Source organism: Sylvia atricapilla, chromosome W, assembly GCF_009819655.1.
Source record: "Sylvia atricapilla isolate bSylAtr1 chromosome W, bSylAtr1.pri, whole genome shotgun sequence".
Taxonomy (NCBI): Eukaryota; Metazoa; Chordata; class Aves; order Passeriformes; family Sylviidae; genus Sylvia; species Sylvia atricapilla.
The window spans coordinates 20780880-20807942 of record NC_089173.1 but is presented as its reverse complement, the minus strand read 5'-3'; the positions used below and the strand labels follow the sequence as shown (position 1 = coordinate 20807942).

Sequence of the window (27063 nt, the reverse complement as noted above, 5' to 3'; positions counted from 1 at the left end):
AAAGTCCCTGCCCCTTGTCACGCCTACAACTCAGGCCACGCCCACATCAAAGACCACGCCCCCTGGACAGAGACACACCCCCAAGCCTCCTCAGCGGAAAACCGGAAGGGAGGGTAGAAATGGCCGGAAGGAAGCCATCTTGGCTTTGGATACTACCCATGGCAAGGCTTCCCCTTCAGGCACTATAAAAAGGCCATGCCATCGATACATTAAACCCCCTCCCTCCTCCTCAGAGGATGAAAGTAGCGAGTCTTCATTATCGGACCTCGAATATGAGGACCATTGGGCAAAAACTAGGGAAGAGGCAATAAAAGACAAGGACTGGGACATTGCTAATAAGATAACAGCTTTCCCAATAATGGTTAAGCAGGGCAGAAGACAAGCCTGAAAGGTAACCTGGCAAGCAATGCCTTTTAACGAGTTAAAAGAACTTAATAAAGCTGCAAAGGAACATGGTCGTGGTTCTCACTACTTCAGGCACCTGCTGGAAGCCACTTTTGCTGCGCATATGCTGTTGCCACATGACATCAGAAATATAATTGGATGTCTATTAACCCCAGCAGAATACCTATTTTGGGAAAGAAATTTGAAAAAACAATTGGCTACACTGGTGACAGCGTATCAAAATGACCTTGATAAACCTAATTTGATATTAGAACAAATTGCTGGGGAAGGAAATTATTTAAAACCTACTGAACAATTCGACATTCCAGATTCAGCCTTGAGGGAAATTGCCAGTGCAGCAAAAGCATCCCTCCTTTTGGTGCCTGATGAAAATGTGCCTGTGCAAAGTTTCACCATCATCAAACAAGGGGTAGATGAATCATTTACCAAATTCGTAGACAGATTAAAGGCAGCTTTAGAAAAACAGCTGGAAAGTGCTGATGCCAGGAAAGAAATGTTGGTAAAGATGGCTCTACTAAATGCTAATTCAGCTACAAAACCCATTCTTCGAGCCTTACCTCTTGATCCTGAACCAACCATAGATCAGATGGTTGAAGCGTGTGTAAAACATAATTCTACTGAAAATACTGTTGCACAGGCAGTCACAAAAGGCATTGCACAGGGCATGTCAGGGGCTTTTGCGGTTATCACATCTAAAGATAACCAAAGATGTTTTAATTGTGGACAATTTGGACACTTTATTGCGGACTGTCCCGAGAAAGAGACAGTAGAGGACCACCGACGTAATCCTCATTGGATAAAAAGCAATCCTAATAAATGGTGGAAGTCGGGAAACGCCAGGGCGAGCGCGGATCGGCGCTGTGCGACGACAACAAATTTTCAGCCGGCTCCACTGGGTCACAACCCTCGTCTACCGGAAGAGGATGGCAAAGACCAGTTTCCTCACGGAAAGAAGACACCAGCTTCGGAGGTTCCTACACGGATGAAGATCAATCGGTTCACACCAAGATACAGGTGGGAACCCGGTGTGAGCTGGTAAGCGACCTATCAGTTCAATTTGACTGTGACTCTATATATAGGATTGCTACGGGCAGGAGGGCACCTCTGAGAGGACCAGTTGATATTTTGATCATAGGCAATCCTATTCATAAACCAGCTGAGTTAGCAATAATCCCAGAGGTGCAGACTCTAGAGCCGGGAGAGGAGATTTTTATTTCTGCTATGTGTTTGGACTATCCTTATTTCTTGCCAGCAGGAGTCCCTCTTGCTCAAGCATTCCTACTGCCAGAGGATTTATCAGATACTGTGCCACAGAACCCAACTGTCTTATGGGTTCAGTTAATGAAGGCGAGAAAACCTATAGTTAAATGTACTTTGTTCTCCAGAGGAGAAAAGATCAGAAGGTTGGGAATGATGGACACTGGGGCAGATGTAACCCTCATAGCGAAATCCGAGTGGCCTTCCGACTGGGAGCTGGAACCAGTTTCAGGATTTATTTCTGGTATCGGTGGAGTGGCAACATCATGGAGGGCCAAGAAGAATGTAGTCATTAGTGGCCCGGAAGGTAAAGTGGCAACTGTAAGACCTTTTGTAGTCAGAGCTCCGATTACTTTATGGGGAAGAGATGTCTTGTCCCAATGGGGGGCTACCCTTACTATTAATTCCAGGGATTTTTAGTAGGGGCCACTGAAAAGCGCGCCTTAGATATCCCCCGCCTCAACTGGAAGCAAGATCATCCAGTTTGGGTCGATCAGTGGCCCTTACCTGAGGAAAAATTGCACGCACTGGAAATTTTAGTAGAGGAACAGCTGTCCAAAGGGCACATTGTTCCCTCAAATAGTCCCTGGAATACCCCCCTCTTTGTAATTAAAAAACCTGGGAAAGATAAATGGAGACTGCTACAAGACCTTAGGAGGGTTAATGAGGTAATTGAAGACTTTGGGCCCTTACAGCCAGGGATGCCCTCCCCCATGATGTTGCCCAGGAACTGGCCACTTGCGGTCATTGACATCAAAGACTGCTTTTTTAATATCCCACTTCATCCAGCGGATGCTCCCCGGTTTGCATTTTCTGTTCCGTCCCTAAACCGGCAAGCTCCCTTGAAACGTTATCATTGGCTGGTTCTCCCTCAGGGGATGAAGAATAGTCCATCCATATGTCAGTGGTATGTCGCTGCAATACTATCCCCAATAAGGGAGAGATTCCCAGACAGTATTATTCTGCACTATATGGATTATGTACTTTTATGTGCTAAGGATCAGACAGACTTAGAAGATGTTCTTAAAGCTACCATGAATGCCATCGAGGAAGCGGGCTTTGAAATCCAGCCAGAAAAGATCCAGCTCACCAGCCCTTGGAACTACTTGGGCCTCCGTGTATGCGAAAGGACAGTAACACCACAGCAAGTAGTCATTAACACTAACCCTCGGACACTCAACAAGGTGCAGCAACTTTGTGCATCCATCAACTGGGTAAGACCTCTTCTGGGAATCTCCTCTGAGGACCTAGCCCCATTGTTCAACCTGCTTAGAGGAGACAGCGCGCTCAGTTCGCCCAGAGACATGACGCCGGAGGCGCGTGATGCTGTCATCCGAGTGCAAGAGGCCCTGTCTTCTCGGCAAGCACACAGGTATGAGCCGAGTTTGCCATTTTTCTTGGCTGTTCTAGGTAATACCCCTCATTTTTATGGACTGCTTTTCCAATGGGACCCTGAGCTGAAAGACCCTTTGCTAATCCTTGAATGGATTTTCCTCCACTCCCAACCCCAAAAGACTGTAACTATCCCCAAGAAGCCATAGCTTCGGTCATACGCAAAGGTAGATCACACATTTGCTCTCTTGCAGGGTGTGATTTCACATGCATATATGTCCCATTGGCAAATACCGAAGAGCTGGAGTTTCTGCTCCAAAGAAATTATAATCTCCAGTTCTCTCTCGATAACTACTCCGGTAAAATCTCAATTCATTATCCTGGACACAAATTGTTCAAAACCAATTTTAATCTCATTCCAAAATTTGTTCAAAGTAGGTTCCCTCTTCAAGCTGTGACAGTCTTTACTGACGGCTCAGGATCTTCCCATAAGTCAGTGATGACCTGGAAAGATCCGAGGACTCAGAAGTGGGAGTCTGATGTCCGAGTGGTGGAAGGATCCCCACAAATTGCAGAACTCGCAGCCGTCGTCAGAGCTTTTGAAAAGTTCAAAGACCAACCTCTTAATCTGGTTACTGATTCGGCCTATGTAGCAGGAGTGGTAATGAGAGCAGAGCACGCTTTTCTGAAGGAGGTATCCAACAAAATTTTATATTCCTTGCTTTCTAAATTGATTTTTGTTATCTCCCACAGAAAGCAACCATACCATATCATGCATGTCAGATCACACACTGACCTCCCTGGAGCTATCGTTGAAGGCAATAGAAGAGCAGATGCCTTGGCAATGGCAGCACAGACTCCTAATTTGCTGGATACCTTCCAACAGGCAAAGCTTTCACATCAATTCTACCACCAAAATGTACATGCTTTGGTTAAAATGTTCCATCTGTCACGAGAACAAGCCAAGGCAATTGTGGGATCATGCCCACAGTGTCAGTCCTACCAAGTCCCATTCCTTGAAAGAGGAGTCAATCCAAGGGGGCTGAATAGTAATGAACTATGGCAGACTGATGTTACCCATGTCCCATCTTTTGGACGACTTAAGTATGTACATGTGTCTGTGGATACCTTTTCAGGGGCAGTCTTTGCGTCAGCACATGCAGGAGAAAATATTTCTTTTGTTAAGAGACATTTCTTACTTGCATTTGCAATCCTGGGAGTGCCACAAAAGATTAAGACTGACAATGGGCCCGCCTATGTGTCCAAGCAGCTGAAAACCTTCTTACAGGAATGGGGAATTCAACATGACACAGGCATACCATATTCTCCAACAGGACAATCCGTTGTTGAAAGGACTCATCAAACAATCAAGCGGGTTCTTCATCAACAGCGGGGGGGAACAGAGACGTTATCTCCCATTGAGAGGCTCTGTAAAGCTCTATATGTCATTAATTTCCTAAATTGTTCTAGTGCAGAGCCCAATACCCCCATGATTAGGCATTTCTCAAATTCAGCCCGAGTAAAGCTCGATGAGAGACCGCCTGTGTTAATCAAAGACCCAGAGTCCCATCAGATATCTGGGCCTCATCAACTGATTACTTGGGGGAGAGGGTATGCATGTGTATCGACCCCTTCAGGTCCGAGATGGCTCCCAGCCAAAAAAACATCAAACCATACATGGGGTCACTAGAGAAGGACAGTGCTGATAATAACATGAATGTTATTGAGCCACCCACAGGAACGCCAGAGCTACAAAAGACGGCAGCCTGGAAAAGAAGGAAAAGGGGACCTCAAACACAAAAGACGATACCTCACCCACTTACCAGGTCACAAACAACCTCAAAGAAAGACAGTAGTGCGACTGATACTGCTAGAGACACTACATTTTAAATCTTTACAAAAGACTGTGATGTAAAGCCTAAAGAAGAAATTGAGCCTCACTTGAGGCTTGGAAGTTTGTATCCTAAACCTGTTTCCTCCAGGGTACTCTGGTTCCCTTGTTCTTGTTCCTAATCCCTTGTACCTCTCCCTTGTCCCCAAGTTAAAAGAGTTTGTAAATGTCAAAATTATTTTAAAAGGATGGATGCTAACCTTAAATCTCTATTTGTAAAATATCCTAGGGCCAAGATGAGTCATCGAATAGTCGTTGCACGGATGCTTTTTGTAATCTGGACACTCTTCCTGGTCATGTTGAGTCAGACCTGGATCGTCAAACAGCCGCAGGAGAATGTTTGGGTTACCCTTGCAAAGTCCCTCCAACAGCAGAGTATGTGCCTGTCCATGGGCAATGCTCACAATCCACTGTCAACCTGCCTTGTAGGAGTCCCACTGCAGCCAAATGAATACCCCTTTATGGGAAAAACACCCAACCCGGTGGACACCTGGGATGAGTGGACAGGAATCCTACTGCATGCACCAGAAGAACCCCAAGAATTGGAACTTTTGGGGTTTTCCCCAGCCACTTATTGTGTAAATTTTTACTACAGACAAAATAGAAGAGATTGGGTAATGAGGGAGCAATCTAGATCGGTGTTTCGGAAAGATGTGTCCCCAAATAAAAAAATTTATAAAAGAAAAGATTGGTGCAATTATACCACGAACATACTTTCTATGTCCACTCGACACCCCAGAGTGTTGCCAAAAGGAGTATTCCTGATCTGTGGGGATAGGGTGTGGGCAGGGATCCCTGCTCGTCTTCAAGGAGGACCCTGCACTCTAGGTAAGCTCACCATTTTGGCCCCAAATATCACACTATTACATGATTGGCAAAACAAGAAAAAAGATTCGGGTCGAGGAAAAAGAGATTTGGGAACCCTTCAGGAGGATTGTGACAGCCGAATCACCGATTGGTCTCGACAAAAGCAGATACTCATGTCAATATTTCTGCCATGGGTAGCTGCAGCGAAAGCATTGGGTGAACTATCACACCTGGAGTGCTGGATGGGCAAGCAAGTGAATTTGACATCTGCTGTGCTCAGTGACCTCCTTGAGGACGAGGAAACGATCCGAAAAGCTACCCTCCAGAATAGAGCAGCGATTGACTTCTTGCTGCTAGCCCATGGACACGGATGTAAAGAATTTGAAGGACTATGTTGTTTCAACCTATCATCCCATGGAGAAAGCATCCAGGAAAGATTAAAGCGATCCAGAACACTGTTAAGGAACTTAAGGTGGAAAAGACCACGGAATGGCCGGACAATCTTTTCAAAAACTGGGGACTGAAGGGATGGGTTGCATCCTTCCTCAGTGGGTTTATATGGGTTCTGGTTATTATCTTGATTGTTTTAGTTACTTTTGCAAGTGCGTTGAAGTGTTTGGAAAAATTTTCAAAAAAGGTTTTCATATTAAATAAAGAAGGGGGAGTTGTGGAGGCCCCCAAAGACTATGCAGAGGGAGCAACGCTCCCGGCTCTCCCATGGAGGGTGTCTAGCCCTTGAATTTCCCTAACCTAGTTGTCTAACCCCTTGTTATTTGAAGTTGGCAGTTAAAGTTACTTCCTGATATGTTAATTACCTTACCCCTGATTGGTTGTTGTGTCTTCCCCTCACTTCTGTATCCTGATTGGTTCTTTTTGGATCCCTTCTCCGATTGGCTAACTTTTCAATCAGCTCCACTATTGGTTGCTTTAGTAAACCCCACCCCCTGAGTTAAGAATAAAAATCCGGCTCCCGAGACCTTTGGGGTCATTCCTCGGAGAGTCGTCGGAGAATAAAGAAGGCTCCTGAAGAAGACCCCTGGCTCCTGTGGTTTCTCCTGCGCCACCTGCGTAAACCCCTGCCTGGAAGGAAGCTGCTTTGGCAGCCACAGCCTGGCGAGAGCTGACAGGCTTGATCGCTTCTGCGATCTCACAAAAGAGCTGTTCACTCTAGAGGAGTGCCTCTTCCGCCTGGGTTGAGGCCATCTCTCATTGGGCGACTCACTTGGGAAGGTCGCGGCACTCAGAAGACCTCTGCCAGGGAACTGGGCAGTCGGCGACAAGAATAGACAGCCAAGTTGTAAGGGAGACCAAATTCAATTTGTGTGTTTGCAATTTTGTCAGAATTAAGGAATGTGATTTTTCCTATCGAGCACCTGTAGTACCACAACAATATATAAAGACTAACCTAACCACTGTAGAGAAGATACTGCCTGTGCCCATAGGGATGAATTTGACTCTAGTTGCTCAATTGATGAAACACCCCAAACTGAGAGAGATCTTAAAGGAAATTAGAGAAGGGGGCAAAAAGAAGTAATTTACAATTTAAAAACAAGTAAAATTACAATTCACCATGATACAGAGACCATCAAAGGAGTTTTTAACATTTGTCTCATCATTGGTGGGATGTTTTTTTGTTTGTTTGTTTTGGGTTTTTTGGGTGGTCTCCAACAGCAACTGGCATAATAAACAACTTAGTCCACCCCATAGTTGTGTTGCTTATTTTAGTTAGTATAAGTTTAATTTTATCTGTTGCAATACTTGTTTGGAATTGGAGGATGCGACGACGAGTAGCAGCCTTAACCTCACTATCAAAAGCATATGGCTTAGTCTTGAGAGACACCAGCTGTGCGGCTTGGATAGATGAAGAAGACTTTCTATATTGAGTAAAGGAATTTACTCACTTTAAAGAAGAAGTGGGGAATAAGATAATAATTTTGAAGAATTAAGGACTTTAGTTAAACTAGATATTGCTGACATAGACTTCCCTTTGCTAACTAGACATTGTTGACGTAAACTTCCTTTTTTTAACATAAGACGGATTTGAGGAACCGATAAATCAGGAGACCTGTCAACTTAATCAATAGACTCCAAGAACACAATGTGATCATAAATCAGATAGTCTTGAGAAAACAGGATCCATGTGTCACCAACATTAAAAGGTTAAAAAGGCAAAGCGAGGAAGACCCATCTTACTTCATCCTTTTGAGACCCCACCCCATAAAAAGGACCACCGACCCATTTCAAAGAACAAACTACACATGCTTAATTGCTTTTTGGCTAATTACCATACGAAGCGGGGGAATGGGATGGGCCAGAGTCATGAATATGCATTTGTGTTTTGGGTATTCAACACTTTTGTACATAAAAAGACCCTGTGATCATCTGTAAATTGCGCGTGTGTATTTGGGAGCTATCCCGCACGCTGCCCGGCGTCGTAATAAACATACACTTTCTAACTTCAAACTGTTAGAGAGTCTTCGTCCGTCATAGTTGGATATCGGTATTAGATCAATATCCATATTTTTTTAACAAATCAGGGTGGGCAGAGTGACAGTAACAACGGTACCGTCCAACCTCAACCACACTCTAGGTCCCGGTGTAAGGTTTTTTTATACACTTTATTTGCCCTGAGGCTAAGTCCATTGAAAGTCCAAATATTCATGTATCTCTTTATTTCCAAGCGAGGTCTAGACAGAGGTTCCCGTAAGTATGAAAAGACGTTGATAGTCTTCCCGGATCTTGTCTTTGGGGTGCTGATTTGATCATCCTCTGGATCCCCCATCAAGATTGATATCAGATGTCGAGCAGCTGTGAAGTGGAGGCCCATCATTGATGAATGGGCCATCTCCAGTCCGGCTATGTCATTTCTGTTGCAAATGTTGTGGTTTCGCAGCTTGCACCACAGGTCTTGGAATCTTGGAGATGCCCTGGAGTAGCTTTTTAATAGACTAAATTTTTGATACACGAATGTATCCATTACATTTTTTACAGTTCCTTACCTTTTTATTTATTTAATAAATTCCTATTTTACAGATTTTAGTTTGTTTATTTATCAATTATCTTTATATTCACCCCATTCATCTTGTGTTATTTTACAGTATTTTTGGAAGGATAAATTTTTTTTCTTGATTCTAATTAATTTTTCTAAGGCTTCTGTTGCTCTGTTTTTCTCTTTTAACTTCATTAACTTAGAAGCTTTGGAAAACTGTCCAGTTTTTCCTTCAGCTAGTTCAGGGTTAGTGGGTAAAGTCTCAGTTTGCATGCCTTGTACTACTGAGTGAATTAGCTGAATGAAACGGGATGAGACAAGGTAGAAATATAATTCTAGCTATTGAGCATAAGATAAAAAATATTATTTTTTTTCATCAGATATTTTGCCTGAACAGCTGGTTCTACTATGAGGCCTGAAGTATAGAATTTCATTTTTGGACAGGCACATGGGCTACTTTTTTAATTTTAATTGCTAATCTTCTTACTGTTTTTCTATAATTATTAATTTTAATATAACATTTTGATTCATTGAATTTTTCACAGACTCCCCCTTTTTCTGTCAATGAGTAATTGAGGGCTAACTTATTTTGATAAACAAATGCCTTCATTTGAGAATGCTGTTTGGCCAGTAATTTTAAAGCTTCTGAGGTGTGACTGGAGACTATTTCTACTCCTGCTTCTAATCTTATTAGTCTATTTAAAAGATAAATAGGGGTTTGGTATCCCCAACTCCCATCATTTGCCCAAGTTGCAGGACCATAATATTCTATTATTTTTTCGGCAGGCCATTTTTTTTTTTTTTTTTTACTTCTCTTTGCTAAAGGAAGTCTTTTTTTTAAATCCTTTTTTTGTTTATTTAAGGTTTTATATAGTGGGGCCCTCAACAGATTACTTTTCGTCTTTGGTAAAATGAAAAATGAGGGTTTAATTATTCTTAAAGTGCAAGATTCTTTTTACTTTTGAGGTAACTCACTATAAGCCTTTTTTTCACATATCCAGTAGATGCTATCAGGGGCTTTCTACTTTATGTTTACTTTTTCAGATTTTTTTCAGTACTCTCAAATTTTCAAAGGACTGGTAAGGGTTGGCTCCAGGACTCTTATACTAACATAATTTATTTGACTCAAACTATTTACAATTGTTTGGGGGTTTTTTTTGGTTCTAAAACTCTTTTGGGGGTCAGGCTGCCAGACTTTTGACTTGTTATTTGAATTTATTGTTAGGGTGGATATTTAGGGAGTGTAGTCTACCAATTTAGTGTATTCTTTACTTTTTTTGCTGATACAAATTGTTCTAATTATTCTTTTTTCTAGAATTCACCCTTCAGGTCTGAATAGTTTTTGATATTTGGGTATTGTCCCATTTTAGGAGTTGTTCTGGAGTTAAACCCTCACTTTTTTTATGGCTATTTTTTTGTTGATTTTAATCTTTCGCAAATCTAACAATTAGACCTAATTTAGTGGCAATTTTTTGCATCAGATCTATAAATAGGTTCTGATTTGGAGCAGGTAATCCCCAATTTTTATATTGTTTTTCTAACTGCTCATAATGTTCACTTAATGTTTTTAAATTTTTTTTGTTAAATTTTTTTTTTCCCTCTGATTCCTGTCTCCTTAATTCTTGTGTTAACATTTGCACCTTACTTTCAGGGTCGAGTCCTTTATTTTTTGAAAAACAGAAGGTCTTATCAAATTGTAAACATGCCTTACCGTCATTCTGATTGAGGAGATCTAATACTATGGGTTCGTTTTCTGAAAGTGTTTTTATTTTATATTTTAGGGTTTTTTTACCTAATACATTTTTTTTTATCTATAATACATATTTTTAATTTTTTTTTTGTTATAGCATAGTTTATTAATTTGATAGTACTCCAAAAAATAGATTTTTTCCCCCCTATCCACACAGTCCAGTTACATTGGTCACATATAGGTATACTTGGTATTTTTTTGTCTTTTGTTTGTGAATTCTGTGTGCTTTTGACTGCCTGTTTTTAGTAATTGTCCTTGGGTCATGGCATACCACTCCTTTTTTTGATTCACAAATTTTATATTGAGTTCTATTAAAGAAACAATATATTTTTTTTTTTATTTTCTGGACAATCATAATGTGGTTGACACTTCAGTTTTTTTGTTTGTCCCTTTTGTGTAACTTTTAGGCATGGTTCACACTCTTTCATGAGGGTCAGCCTCTGAGGGTTTTCGGGGTGGGATCCCCCTGCTTCGCTCAGGACTAGGTTTAGGACTACGAGGACTTTCCAGTACAACATTTTTCTGCCTTTTCTTTCGCCCACGGGGCAGCAGTCCACGGCGGGGTAACTCATCTTCTTGGCAGCAGGCATATGTTTCTGGGGTCCTGTTGGTCCGAGCCACAAACCTCCTTTTAAAGACACTCCACCGGGACAACCTGGCTGTATCTGAGTAGCAAGGTACTTTGACTGTCTTTTGGCACTCAACATCGAGCACTTTGGCCTCTGTATCTAATTGGTTTTTTATTTTCTTTTTATATATTTGATACTACTCTGGAGAATTTAACTTCAGTAGACTCAAGCTAGTGGCAATTATTGAAAAAAATGGCTAGTCTCTTTTTGCTCTTCTTCCAGACAATTAGTACACAATCCACTTGGTTTACACCCCCCTTTACAATGGGTAACCCAAATCTGCTTACAGTATACACACTTAAAGTAAACAAAGGGAAAACAATCATAGTTTGGTTTTATACAACTTATTTGATCTCCTCTGTTCCTTTGTGGTGGCGTTGAAATCTGATTTTCAAGTCTTCAGGAGACAAAGATACTCTTCACTTCGGGGCAGTGCCTTGAGACTCAACTTTCTTTAGTTTTAAAGTGTGCGTCTACCTATTTTTTGCAGTCCTGATTGCTTTATCTGTTGTAAGGACAGTGAAAGGGCCTTCCCAATGAGGTGCCAGAGGGAATTCCTTTCAGGTTTTTTTTCAAAACTTCATCACCAGGATTTATTTTGTGAATAGCAAACCTCAAAGGGGCACTTGGAAGAATGAGCCCCTTTCTCTGTAAGTCCTGTAAATTTCTGTTTATGGCAATTAGATATGGCTGAATCTGGGTATCCTCTATTTGAAGATGCCCAACCAGTACTCTGTGTCTGTAAGGCATTCCATAAAGCATTTCAAATGGTGACAATCTTGTTTCTGAATGAGATATAGTTGTTATGTTTAAGAGAGCTAGAGGAAGGCATTTTACCCAACACATTTTAAATTATCTCAAAAAAATGTTCTGTTAGAGCCTGTGCTCCCCAATGTGTTTGCCGATTCAATCTTTTCAGAATTTTCCTGGTATATTCTTTTGATACCAGTTCCCTTCCATCTGGTAATTTCCATTTCCCATCTATCATTTCTCCCCCCATTCTTTTATATGTCTCAATTTCCCATTCTGTCAAGCAAAACGGGTATTCTGTACTTTCCTCTGTCTGAATCTCGGGGGTACTTACCACCATCAGCGCTGCTCTTTTTGCCCCAGTATCTGCTAGATTGTTTCCTCTGATTCTGAACTGCATACCTGTTTGATGTCCCTTCACATAGACGACAGCTATCTCTGTTGGCTCTCTCACGACTTCCAATATTTGTTTGATTAATTCCTCATGGACTAGATTTCGTCCTTTTGTACTAATTGTTGTGGTTTTGAAAAACAAACCAAGTAAGAGGCTCTAAGTCAGAAATAAAATTTAATGAGAAGAAAAGGAAAATAAAATAGAATAAAATAAAATAAATACAAAAAGAAAAAACCACTGACAGAGTCAGAATACAACCTGATCAGGGTGATGGAAACAGTCCAGACGAGGTGGTCTTCCTGAAACAGAAATCTTGTAGAAAGGTCTGGTAGCTCCGGTCCTCTGGGAATCCAGTGGGTGAGGGCTGCTTCTACTGTCCCAAATCCCAGCTTATATCCAGGTGAGAATTCTTGGCTCTTCCCCATGGGCGAAGCATCTCACAATGGGATGATGAGTCATGGAAGAGGGCCTTAATGGCCCATTAAAGAGAGAGATGCAAAAGGCATTGATGGGCCATTAACTAAAGATGGTGATAGAATACATCCTAAACTACAACCCAGGACACTAATCAAGCCTCTCTCTTCCCAAATCTTCCCGAAAGTGTGCACCACACCATAAGCATATCGAGAATCAGTAAAAATCTTTCCTTTCTTCCCCTTTAATCTTTTCAAAGCCCTTAAAACCGCATACAGTTCACATGCCTGTGCAGACCATCCAGCACTTAAAGGGCCAGACTCCACTACTTCCTTTGAGTTCCCATATCCCAACTTTCTCTTTCCATCTATCACTCTTGCTGATCCATTCACAAACTATTTTTCCACCTTCTAATTCCTCTTCCTCCAAATCCGACCTTATCTTTGTCTGCAGTTCCACCATCATGGGAGGTTTCCTCCAGTACCTCTCCAAACAGAAACTGGGCTGTGTTCTGAGCAGCTGTTGTCTTAAGTTTTAAACCATGTAAATGCACCAAAGTAGTCTTATACTTCAGGAGTCTGGCATCTGTGAGCCATTTATCTGCCTTTTGCTGCAGAATGCTCCTCACATTGTGTGGTGAGTATACTGGGGGAGCCCCAAATGTTACCTTTTTAGCTTCTTCCACCAGCAGAGCTAATGCCACAATTGTTTGCAAGCCAGTGGGCCATCCTCTGCTCACTGGATCTAAAAGCTTAGAGACATATCCCACAGGTGGTTTTGGTCCCTGCCCAATTCTGAGTTAAAACACTAATCCACAAACAACTGAAACTGCCTTTTTACATCTGACAAATTCAACACAGGAACAGTTATTATTGCTACCTTTAACCTCTTAAATTTTAATCCATCTTGTTGAGTCCATTTCACTTTATTTGTATTATAGTCTTTCCTAAAGAAACCGTACCTTTTTACTATATTCTTCAATCCGTTGTCTGCAGTATCCTAATAGTTCCAATAATTGCCTGATTTCCCTCTTTGTCCATGGAGGGGGGGGCAGAGCTATAATTCCAGCCACCCTTTCAGGATCTAATTTGTTTTTACCTTTTGATATACAATGTCTTAGGTACTTTACTTTAGATTCAGCAAATTGTAGCTTTGATTTTGAAACTTTTAAGTTTCAGAAAATTCAACAATGAGATTGTACGTATTCCCATTTGTTCCTCCCTTGGGCCAGCTATTAACAAATTATCAATATATTGTAATAACTTTACTCTTTCTTCTGGCAGAAATTCACTTAGTAACTTTTAGTGCATCCTGCCGGCAATTTTTGAAAAGTACTTCTTTCTGCCCCAGAATAAATTAAAAAAAACAAAATTTTCTCTTTTTGGTCCCACTTTAAGTGTTATCAAGGGCTCCTTAATGGAGTGGGACCCTAAAAAAATAGAGCCTCTGACACCCCTAATCTTCCTTGAACATTTTTTCATCTTTTTTTTTTTTTTCTTTTTAAACAGTCTTTCTTAAGCTGTCTCTTTTGTTTCTCCCCATCCTTCTTTGGAGGCATGGATTGCTGTTTCTGAGTGTTATTTCTTCCCTTCCCCCTTACATTAAAAAACTTTCTTATTGTTTAAAGGGCCAAACCAAAAAGGGTTAGGAGAATCACATTCTCCAGAGGGATCCTGTTTAGAATAGGGATTGGCTACCACGGGGAAACTTTTAATTGAAATTGGTTCAATTTTCAACCTCCCCACCCGGGACTGACACGGGGGCTGGGAAGGGACGCCCCCCCTGCTCTGGGGGGGGGGGGGGCGGGGGGCTGCTGTGTCGGCAGAGGCCCGCCAGAGAGGGTCAGGTTACAGGGTTGGGTGGGGACATGACTGCCCGGGGCCGGGGAGGAGCATGCGCACACTGTGCTCCTGCCGGGGAAGCCGCAGCCGCAGAGACACTGGAGCCGGAGGGAAAGGGGGGGGTTCGCCCGCCAGGTTTAGAGCGGGGGTTTCGGAGCGGGGCAGAGCCTGGGTTTGTATGCATTTGGGGTAAAAGTTTTACCTTACACACAGAGCTCTTTGGTGTTTGCTTTTCCCTTGCCCCATTTTACCAATACTTACGCGTATGCGGAGCTGGAAATAATACAGGTACCTCTAATTCTAATAATTTTACCAAAATACTCACCCACCGCCAGGGACCGTCTGAGGGGGCTTTCTGTTGGTATACGGCTCTCTGAATTCCCTTTTTGACGAATACTCATCCTGACAGAATCCCGTCCCGGCACTGAAGGTTTACCAGTTCCCGAACTCAAAGAATGTCTCCTTCCCTTCAGCCCACTCGTGACCACAAACAAAAACCCCGCGCGCTCTGAGGTTTCTCCACAATCGCTTCCCTTTGGCCCGACCCAGTCCCTCGCGGGATCAGGGAACTGGGGTCCTCAGGTTCTTTTCGCTTTGTGATAAATCACGTCTCATACACACATGCACACACACTCGGTCACACTGCCCAACCACGAGATACTTACGGTGCCTTTTTCCTTCGTGGATTCTTCGTGCACTCAGATTTTTAAGAGCAAACTCTTGCTGCGGCAGCCTGAAGAGACTCAAATCCTGGGTTCTTCGCGAGTTCCCTGAGAGCCTTTTTGCTAGCTAGCTTTTCTTTTTGGTAGTGGCTTTTTATCGGAATTTGCTAGATTTCCAACTGGTTTCCGGAGATGCTTCTCGTATCGTTTTGGGCCGCTTGAAAAGCAGTGGGGCGCCCCCCAAAACGCCGAGAGAATTCCGGTTCCGAGATTGGAAATCATGTCGGGAAAGTCACCAATTCTGTTATAAGCAAAATAGCTGAATTGTTTTATATGAAGAAATTTATTAAAGTCAATTCGGTTACAAAGAAATAAAAAGTCCACCACCAAAATAAAACAAAAATTGAAGATACCAAGCCCAGGAGTAGGCACCTGGTGAACAAGGTCGGACCAGCGGTCTATCTGGGAAACAGTCCTCCCCTTGTTCACAAGAAATTGCTGCTGGAGCTTACATTTTTATACAGTTTTTGTGCCCTCAGGCTAGACCCAGGATGTAAATCTCCTCAGCCGTCCTGATATGGTGTTATCTCTTGCATTGCATAGTTATTCCTGGACTTACTGAAGTCCTTTTGTCTTTTTTCTCCGGCCCGGTGGTGGGAGTCCAGGTGGCAGGTGTTTGGTCAGAGATGATCACTCCTTGTCTCGCTCCAAAAAAATGTTACTTCGCCCTGTGCCTTCAAGAGCAAATGAAGTCTCTCCCTGAGTTTTAGGTTTTGCAGTCTGAATTTTACAAAAGGGGTGCTTCGTATATTTACTATATTTAACTTTCAGCACTTTATATAAAATATTATTACAAGCATAAATTAATTCTTAGCCTCCCTCATAACAGACACGGAGCATGAACTGTCCCCATCTCCACGGCGAGTGCAGGCTGTCCCCATCCCCGTGTGGCCGAGAGCTGGAGAGATTTGTTTCACCGTGGCGCGATCGGTATTCTTTGCCCAGCCCCGTGTGGCACGGGCGGAAGAGCCCCGAGCAGAGCAGGCGGCGGAGCCGTGAGAGGAGTGCCAAACCATGCGAGGGGAGAAGCCGTGAGCGGCGTGGCTCCCCCACATCCGGCTCAGAGTGGCGAGAATCACCGCGCGCGGGGGTTGCTCTCCTCCCGGAGCCGCAGCTGCGAACACGTGCCCGTACCCCTTTGTTCTGATTTATTAAAAAAATATGGATATTGGTCTAATACCGATATCCAACTATGACAGACAAAGACTCTCTAACAGTTTGAAGTTAGAAAGTGTATGTTTATTACGACGCCGGGCAGCGTGCGGGATAGCTCCCAAATATACACACGCAATTTACAGATGATCACAGGGTCTTTTTATGTACAAGAGTATTGAATACCCAAACTACAAATGCCTATTCATAACTCTGGTCCATCCCATTCCCCACTTCATATGATAATTAGCCAAAAAGCAATTAAGCATGCGTAGTTTGTTCTTTGAAATGAGTCGGTGGTCCTTCTTATGGGGTGGGGCCTCAAAATGATGAAGTAAGATGGGTCTTCCTCGCTTTGACTTTTTAACCTTTTAGTGTTGGTGACACCTGGATCCTGTTTTCTCAAGACTATCTGATTTATGATCACATTGTGTTCTTGGAGTCTACTGATTAAGTTGACAGGCCTCCTGATTTATCAGTTCCTTAAATCTGGCTTCTGTTAACAAAGGGAAGTTTACCTCAATGATATCTAGTTAGCAAAGGGAAGTCTATGTCAGCAATATCTATTTTTCTTCAAAATTAATTTCTCAGTTCCCCCGTGAGCAGGCTCAAGCGCCATGCCCCTTCACCCCCCCAGAATGGCGGACACTGCATGAGCGGCGCCGCTTTTCCCCCCTGGGAGGCGGGTGGCAGTGATGGTCACGAGAGGCGAACACCTTCCCCGTGGAGCCATGGAGACAGAACGCGATCTCCTTCGCCCACCGCCCACGGTTCCCGACCTGAGCGGACCCGCTTCCCCACAGTGTGCAACGTGCCGATGCGCTTGCTGCTTCCGCGAGAGAACCATGTGGGCCACTTCCCATCCCTCAACTCCCGTGGCAGTGAGGCCCGCGGGCAACCTCTGTTTTAGAAAATGGCTGCTGCCATGGGCAAAGATGCTCGGCTTCTCTTTGTCCCTGTCCCTCTTCCCATGACCCATCCCAAACTCAGTTCCCGTCCTCCTCCGGCAAGCGTTCCTCTCCCCAAACCCTTCCCCTTCGCCCCACTCCGAGGTCTGCCTACTGAATGACATCACTGGAAATCCAGACCACTACCCCCGAGGCTTGGCGGCCCCGCCCTGCTTCTAGTTCCCACGGTCGCCATGCCCCTCAGCCTGACTCCCACACCTCCCCCACTCCCTTCCCAGTTTCGGATTGCGAAACGGGAGGAAAGAAGAAAACAACACCAGAGAAGTCCAGCTGCAGCCTGGTTTCCACACAGACCCCAGTTACTCCCCAGAGTACAGAAAAAGAGCTATGTAAAGCCCTCAGAGAGTCTGAAGTAAATAAAATTGCAGTAACTCTAGAAAATCCATATGATAAAAGCCAGTGGGAGTCGAGTCCTACCCAAACCCCAGATCTCCCTACCTCTGTTCTTGAAAAGATTAAAGAAGCAGCAGAGCTCACGTTTTTAAATATGCAGACTCATGGTCCTCTAAGATTTTTCAGTCTCCTCATGAATTTGATGTTTAAGATACTAGAGATGTGTGAACAAACAGTTGCACAAATCAGCCCATCAGAAAATCATCAAAAGAAACAAACTGCTGCCAGAGCTGCTGCTAAAAACACTCAGTCATCAAACACTTTGCCTGTGTCGGCCCAGAAGACCAAGAAGCCATGCCTGCTGTATGGAGAGACGAGACACTGGTTCTTACAGTGCCCTGTCAAAGAGGACTTCGATCTATTCAGGGAACGGGGAGGGGAGGATGGGAGAGAGGAGGAGGGTGGGAATGAGGAAGAGGATGGGACAGAGGGAAAAGCCCTAAAAGCCCCTCAAAAAACCTAAATTAGGAATGTGGTTCCACCCCGCATGAAGACAAAAATGGAGTAGCTCAAGCCAAAAGGGGGAATGGGGGAAAGGAAAAAGAGAAGAGAGAGAATAACATCATGCCTCCTTGCAAATGAAATTTAATTCTGGCTCCTTCTGAGAGCCCAACACTGGACTTAACTTTTTCACAGGAAAAAGTATCACAAATCTTGGTTGCAGCCTGGTGCAGAAGGAAGAAAAATAAAAAAAGAAAAACAAAAATTTCTGAAAAATTCTCTCCTTTACCCTTTCCTGACTGACTCTCTAATAGTTTGCTGTTTTAAGTTCCTTTTGACAGTCGCAGACCTCATCCTGCCCAGAATGGAAGTCCCCTTCGCTGCCACGTTCTTGCAGCTGTTCCTGTTCGCCAGTCTTCAGACTCCGACCGAAGGGTTAGTCACCTTGCAGCCAAAAGTAAACCTCTCATCTAAAGATGAGGACATCCGTCAAAACATCTCAGACACCATCGACGAAATTGAAAAGGATTTAGAGGACTGGCTGAATTATTTGTTACTGGACTGGGGACTCCCAGTGTGGGCGGGGCTTCTAGTCAAAACTGGACTTCTGATTTTGTTTATTGTCCTGTTGATTTTAATTGCTTTTTGCCTGATTAAGTACTCAGTTAATCGATTAATTCACAAGTTAATTCCCAACGCCACCACACCCCCTAAACTGAACCAAGTCACCCTGCCAGTGGCTCCTGCAGATGAAGAAGACCTAGAGAAAGTCACCTCGCTTGAAGATGAAGATCCAGACATCCTACCTCCTTTAGAGGAGTGGTCCACCAATCAGGAGTGAGACAAGGACTCATACTTTGAGTCTGAAAATCCCTCTCCTCAAATGCAAGACACCTCCTTTTAAGTAAAAGAAAAGGGGGACATCTTGTGGGAACATAACATCTCTGACCAGTTTGTAGGTGACCTGCGATGCCACTCATAGCCAGTCTTCAGATCTTCCTGGCCCTCCACAGACCAAACAATTGCTAAGGTTAAATATTTTGTTACTTCTTCTCCTAGGACTAAAAAATTATTTGCCCACCTCTGGCCCAAACCCAACTGATAATATAAAGGTAAGATTATTAAGGAAAACATTCTAATTGTGTAATCTAATCTCTTAATCTAATTTTCACATTGTCTTCCACACCACCTGTGGTAAGTGAAGGCACAGAAACAACTTTTAAAAAATAATGACAGTGAGGATTGGCCCCCCATTGACTGCAGATTCTAAAGGAGGGATGCCCATACAAACTATTTCAGCAGACAGTCTGTGGGTAGGCACACGAGGCTTCCCCTGATGTTGACACACCAACTATTCCTCCGGTCCACTCCTGCAGAGTGTCAGTCACAGCCTCCTATCCTTCTCCTCTAGCTGAGATGTCCAAATCTCTGGGGCTTCAGAGAACTTGACCGGAGTGTGATGGGTCCACTCGTGTTCAGCTGTCCTGGCTGTTTCTGTGGTCAGTAACACTTGGAAAGGTCCACGCCACTTTGCCACTAGTGTTGCTTCTTTCCACTCCTCAACTAGGACCCAATCTCCTGGCTGGATGTTATGAAGAGCAAAGTCCAAAAGCAGCGTCTGTGATAACTAGGCTTTCTGACAAAGAGATTTCACAAGACAGCATCCTGGTCACATACTGGTTTAAAAATACATCTTCACCTCCCCACCACATTGAAAATTAACGGGGTAAGAATCCCAAACAATTCAAAGGGCAATAATTGAATATTCCCCCAGGTTTGGCTCTTATTCTTACCAAAGTGTCTAGGTTTAGATAGACAGGTATCTGCCAGAGAAGATGGGAATTTGTCTTGGAATGTAAGGCCCCCTCCTCCCCTTTTCCAAATTATTATTAATTTGCAATTAAAAGGCTGTCAGGCAAAGATTTTGGGAATAGGTATAGCAGTTCTTTACTAGGGATATTAAAAATACAAATGTTGTAGTACAAAAGAAATAAGCAAGCAAACATACAAATAAGGAATCCTAGAAAAAAACCTTGACAGAGTCAGAAATACAACCTGATGCTGTTGGTCGGGATGTTGGAAATAGTCCAAAAAGTAAGCCCTCCTGGAGTGGCAGATGTAGTCCTGTTGGAAGCAGCGGTGATCCTGTGGAGCCAAAGGGTCCAGAGATGGGTCCAGTCTTGCTTTGGGAGTCCCATGGGAACACTGGATGTCTGGTGACACTTTTTGCCTCTTTTTATCTAGGTGAAGATGGTTTGGCTCCTCCTCCCTGGGTAGAACATCTTACAATAGTATGATGTAATGTGTCATGTCATTGGTGAGCTTTAATGGTCCATTAACAGAAGATATTCCCATGGGAGTAGTGGAAGAATGAACAGAGATAAGCAACATTCCACCATCTGATAAGCAATACTGCTCCACCTGATTTTTAACAGCTGGCAGTTACCCCCTCCCCAACCATGTTTCAGCCATCTCTTTAAGTATCCAACACTTGTTCTCCTTGGTAACTTATGGGGAAAAAATTCTTTAGAGTGAAAAAGGGACAAACCTAACCCCCAACACAAAGCTAATGGCAAAAGCCATACCCATAGCATTTTTGTTTCTGTCACTAGCTTTAAAGGGTGTTTCTTTATTCTTCCATTCATCTTTTCTACTTCATCTGAATTCTCAGGGTACCAGAGGGTATGGAGGTCTCACTGAATTTTCAAAGTATTCATGATCACTTGAAGGTTCCTTCTGTAAAATGAGTTCCCCCATCCAAGTCCACTGCCTTCACAGTCCCATTTCTTAACTGATCAAATAGTTACTGAAGAGACTAGAACCTCTTCTGCCTGCCCTGTCATCTAGCATATCACTACCACAATCTATGCCCTCTTGCCTAGGGCATCTCAGGAAAATACACCCGACATCCCTGGAAAAGACATAAAGCCCAAGGTCATTTCCCTACCTTGCAATCTCCTTTGTAGTCTGACTATTAACTTTAGCCAGGCACCCCTCAATAGCTGGTTTTACTAAAACAAAAAGACCCAAAGCAGTACATCCTGAAGAATGTCTCTTCCAATCTTTGAGAGTCCCAATTGAAATGAATGAAATGTAAGAAATTCCCTTTTTTTGACACAGTCTGTCATTTGTTAAGAAAGTTATGCTGTTTAAAATGTTATGCCAGTTGTAACCTGTCTGTTAAGAAAGTTATGCTGTTTGTACCAAAATTTGTACCCTCAAAACCTTATTCCAAGTTGTATACCCCCTCTAAAACCCCGGGTTCCCTTCCCCTTCCGTCGGGCTAGGCTGTCCCCATTCCCCACCAGCTCCTCGAACTGCTGGCCCCGCCTAATAGGAAAATCCAAGGACTTCCATGGTGCACCGCTCCAAACCGAAGTGCAGTTGCCGGCAAGTGGACCCAAAAGCCGGGACCCAGCACAAAATCCAGATAAAAGGGAGACACTACAACCCCGAGAAGACTCTCAGCTACCTAAGGACTGAATTCTGCTTCTGCTGCCTCGCCATAACCACAAAGAGACTGGGAAGAAGTGACGCCCCTAGACCACACGAGCCGAGTTGGGTTGCCGGGGATTCCCGCGAGACCGGAACCCCCAACTCTGCTGCGGCGAGAGCAGCAGATTCGCCTGACACCTGATCCTCAGCGGCGACAGGAGCGAGGGTGGCGACAGGAGCAGCGGCGGCGCAGGCGACCCCTCGAGTTCCCCCTTGAAAGAGCTGACTAATAAAGGCTTTTCAAAGGAGCAGGTCTCCTGGCCCGTTTATAACACCAATGACTCTCCCCATGGAGCCGTTTCAGTGTTTGCTGGGTCAAAGCTCCTGGCATCCAGTGTTTACTGTCCTTTGTTGATGCTGAAAGGTTTGGGCATCTTTATTGAAGACTAGAAGCTGGGTAATTGTAAAAGCAAAGTCCTTTATTGCATCGTTAAATCAGTCTCATGAAGGCAAAGTTATTAGAGTCTGAAGCAGTATGCAGGAAGCCTTCTAACATAAAGTTTCTAAGTCTCAAGCAGAAGCAGCAACAGCAGCAGCGACAGCACCCATAGTCTGTATCCCGTGGGTGTCTTATCAGTAGCAGTCACAGCAGTAGCAACAAAAGCAGCATTTGTGATGTTTCGCAAGCATGCTAGCATTCTCAAAGTAGTGCATTTTTTTTTTTTAAATTTCGGCCAATCAGGTTAAAACATGAATTTTCTACATCCTTGCTAGGCCTATCCTGAGATTGAAGTGCAAAAATATTTGAAATTTCTTGCACAAATTCTATGAATATAGCTCTATCTGTTCTATCTAAGAATGTTTAGCAAGGTGTCCTGGTTAAATTAGGGAAGAACCTCCAAAAGGAGTCCACTAAACCAAAATCTCCACCACCTCTTCCCTCCCCCCAGCCCTGGGTTCGGGAGAAGGAAAAATACCTTGGAGGAAAAGTGGAAAAAACGGTTTATTGACAAAAAAACACTCCCCAACACCGAATAGTGGGAAAAAGGGGGTTACTGTGATGAGGAGGGTGCGGCGACGCATCTCTGGCAGACTCGGGACTTCTCCAACTTCTCAGGTCAGGTCAGGTCCGGAGCCGGTTCAAACCTTGGGGGGGTGGGGAAGGAAGGAAGGAGGAAGGAAAAAAAAACAAACAAAACCCGTGGCAGGGGCAGCCGGAAGGGGGGGGGGGCGGGGGGGCGGGGGAAGAAAATAGAGAAAAGGGTAAAAAGCAGGCAGCAGCGAAGCAGGCAGCCAAGCTAGCAAAGAAAAACCGAAGCAGCAAAAAAAAAAAAAAAAAAAAAACAAAAAAAACCCGACAGCCGCGACGAAAGCGAAAGCAAAAAAAAACCTGCAGGCACCCGCCCAAGAGGGAGGGGGCAGCTGCGAGACATAACAATGTATCCAAGATATGGGATGGATATATGGGATAGGAGGCAGGTCAACCCAGAAAATTCCACCCCTTATCCCATATATCCATCCAATTAAAACTTTCATCTCACTTACTCAGACCTTTTACACTTACACATTTCCGTCCGTCTTACTTGCTCAGATCTTCGACACTTATACGTTTCCTTCTGTTTCATGTCTAACTGATCTAACGCACAGACAATGGTAGTAACATTCAGCACATATCAATCTTACCCCATATTCAGATCTCCCTGAGGTACACATCGCATTGTTCCATCTTTCTGCATTATCCACCATGTACAACCCGGTCCTTGAGCAGAGACAACTCCACGGATGGGTTTGCCTGTACTCGAGTCAGGGTTGATCCATACTGTCTTTCCCAACAAACCTCTAACATGGGCCACTGGGACTTTATCTCCATCTACTATATTAAGGTGCTGAGACTGAGCAGGACCCACTCGGTTGGTGGAACCTCGAGTGTTAACTAACCAGGTGGCTTTTGCTAAATGCTGCTCCCAATTTTTTAAGGACCCTCCACCCAATGCTTTCAGGGTGGTTTTTAAAAGCCCATTGTACCTCTCCACTTTACCCATGGCTGGTGCATGGTAGGGGATATGATATACCCATTCAATGCCATGTCCCCTAGCCCAGGTTTTAATAAGATTATTTTTGAAATGAGTCCCATTGTCTGACTCAATTCTCTCAGGAGTGCCGTGCCTCCAAAGGACCTGCTTTTCAAGGCCCAAGATGGTGTTGCGGGCTGTAGCATGAGACACAGGATAGGTTTCCAACCATCCTGTGGTGGCTTCTACCATGGTCAGCACATGACGCTTGCCTTGGCGGGTTTGAGGCAGTGTGATGTAATCAATCTGCCAGGCCTCCCCATACTTGTACTTAGACCACCGCCCTCCATACCAGAGAGGCTTCATCCGCTTGGCTTGCTTAATGGCAGCGCATATTTCACAGTCACTGATAACTTGAGAAATGCTGTCCATGGTTAAATCCACCCCTCGGTCTCGTGCCCACTTATAGGTGGCATCTCTACCTTGGTGACCTGAGGCATCATGGGCCCATCGTGCTAGAAATAACTCTCCCTTGTGCTCCCAGTCAAGATCTATCTTCAACTCCCCTATCTTTGCAGCTTGATCTACCCGCTGATTATTTTGCTGCTCCTCATTAGCTCTACTCTTGGGGACATGGGCATCTACATGGCGAATCTTCACAGGTAGGTTTTCTAACCGGGCAGCGATATCTTTCCACTCTTCAGCAGCCCAAATTGGTTTTCCTCTACGCTGCCAGTTCGCCTCTTTCCATTTCTTCAGCCATCCCCACAGAGCATTGGCTACCATCCAAGAACCAGTGTAGAGATAGAGCCTGGTCCACTTCTCTCACATTGCAATATCTAGGGCCAGTTGAATGGCTTTAAGTTCAGCAAATTGACTGGATCCACCCTCTCCTTCAACGACCCCTACGACCTGTCGTGTGGGGCTCCATACAGCTGCCTTCCACCTCCGACCCATCCCTATGACACGGCAGGAACCGTCGGTGAATAAAGCGTAACATATTTCCTCTGCTGGCAACTGGTCGTATGGCGAAGCTTCCTCAACCCGGGTCACTGGTTCTTGTTCTTCATCTGCAACACTGAAACTTTCACCTTCGGGCCAGTTTGTAATTACTTCCAAAATGCCAGGGCGATTCAATTTCCCAACTTGAGCGCGTTGTACAATGAGGGCAATCCACTTGCTCCAGGTAGCACTGGTGGCGTGGTGGGTGGAGGGAACCTTTCCTCTAAACATCCACCCTAGCACTGGTAGTCGGGGTACCAGGAGGAGTTGTGCTTCCATACCTATAACCTCTGAGGCGGCCTGAACCCCTTCATAGGCTGCTAGAATTTCCTTTTCTGTTGGAGTATAGCTGGCTTCCGACCCTCGGTAACTTCGACTCCAGAATCCCAGTGGTTGGCCTTGAGTCTCCCCAGGCACCTTCTGCCAAAGGCTCCAGGACAGACCGTGGCTCCCAGCTGCAGTATAGAGCACGTTCTTCACGTCTGGTCCCGTCCTGACTGGGCCAAGGGCTACCGCTTGAGCAATCTCCTGTTTGATCTGAGTAAAAGCGTGTTGCTGCTCAGGGCCCCACTGGAAAGTGTTTTTCTTGCGAGTTACCAGGTGGAGAGGGCTCATAATCTGGCTATACTCTGGAATATGCATCCTCCAAAAACCTATGGCACCTAGGAAAGCTTGTGTCTCCTTCTTGTTGGTTGGTGGAGACATCGCTGTGATCTTATTGATGACATCAGTGGGAATCTGACGCCGTCCATCTTCCCACTTAATTCCCAGGAACTGAATTTCTCTAGCAGGTCCTTTGACTTTGCTCTTCTTGATGGCAAAACCAGCTTCCAGGAGAATCTGGATAATCTTCTCTCCTTTTTCAAACACTTCAGCTGCAGTGTTCCCCCACAAAATGATGTCATCGATGTACTGCAGATGTTCTGGAGCCTCACCCTCTTCCAATACAGTTTGAATCAATCCATGACAAATGGTAGGACTGTGCTTCCACCCCTGGGGCAGTCGATTCCAAGTGTACTGCACACCCCTCCAGGTGAAAGCAAACTGAGGCCTGCATTCTGCAACCAGAGGAATGGAGAAAAAGGCATTGGCGATGTCAATAGTGGCATACCACCTTGCTGCCTTGGACTCCAGCTCATACTGGAGTTCCAGCATGTCCGGCACGGCAGCACTCAGCGGTGGAGTCACTTCATTCAATGCCCTGTAGTCCACAGTCAACCTCCATTCTCCATCCGACTTGCGCACAGGCCAGATGGGGCTGTTAAAGGGTGAGTGGGTTTTACAGACCACCCCTTGGCTCTCCAACTCACGAATCATTTTGTGGATGGGAATCACTGCATCTCGAACTGTTCTATACTGCCGCCGATGCACTATAGAACTGGCGACTGGCACCTGCTGATCTTCCACCTTCAACAATCCCACAGCAGATGGGTCATCCGATAGTCCAGACAGGGTGTTCAGTTGCTTAACACCCTCTGTTTCTACAGATGCTATTCCAAATGCCCATCTGAATCCCTTTGGGTCTTTGAAATACCCATTCCGAAGAAAATCTATGCCCAGAATACACGGGGCCTCTGGGCCGGTCACAATCAGGTGTCTCTGCCAGTCCTTTCCAGTCAGGCTCACCTCAGCCTCCAACAAAGTCAACTCTTGTACTCCCCCTGTCACCCTGGCAATGAAAATTGCTTCTGTCCCCCCAAATGTTCCGATGGCACCAAAGTACATTGCGATCCAGTGTCCACCAAAGCCTCATGTCTCTGTGGCACCGATGTGCCAGGCCATCGAATCCACACAGTCCAAAACACACGATTCTCCCCAACCTCTACCTGGCTAGAGGCAGGGCCCCTCTAAGCCTGATTATCTTTCTTTCTTTGGACATATGTCCTAGAGGTTCCCTCCAGGGGATCAGACACATCATCGTCCCGGCTGCAGACAACTGGTGCTGCTCTCTGTTTAGTAGGACTTCCTCTTTGAATCCTACCTTCTTTCAATTTACGCACCCGTTGTGCCAGAGCAGCAGTGGGTTTTCCGTCCCACCTCCTCATGTCCTCCCCAGCTTCACGCAAGAAGACCCACAACTCGGTTCGCGGAGTGCGCCTTCTCTCCCCAACAGAGGTACGCCCGCGTTGAACACCAGGGTCTCTAATTTGAATGGCCGAAATTTGGAGGAAGTCCTCCCTAATCTCTTCCCTAAGTTTTTTGTGATTTTCCTCTAATTTATCTTCCAATTTCTGCAGTCGTGTTTCCACAGCTGCAATCCTGGCGTGAGTTGGGCCATGTACTGAATCAGCATATGCTCGAAGCTTCCTTGCCATATCGAGCACGATTTCGTGTGTCTCCTCCCGCTTCATTATTGCTAGAGCAGAAGCGTATTCAGATGGTCCAAGTCGTACAAGTTTTCGCCACATCACGGGTGTACATGGTACCAAATCTGGGTTCTTAGTGTTTAGGTCATCTGAGAAGATAATCTCTGCCACTG

The 27063-nt window shown here is 44.6% G+C and overlaps 1 protein-coding gene across 1 annotated transcript; it reads left to right on the top strand.

The window, feature by feature from the left end:
• Positions 1–1818: 1818 nt before the first annotated feature.
• On the top strand, positions 1819–17243 carry LOC136373285 (uncharacterized). The gene is made up of 7 exons (XM_066338184.1): positions 1819–1969; positions 2086–3034; positions 3433–3655; positions 5815–6064; positions 15293–15403; positions 15996–16176; positions 16925–17243. The coding sequence occupies exons 1-7, from the start codon at positions 1819–1821 to the stop codon at positions 17241–17243; spliced, it is 2184 nt and encodes a 727-aa protein (XP_066194281.1).
• Positions 17244–27063: the final 9820 nt, after the last annotated feature.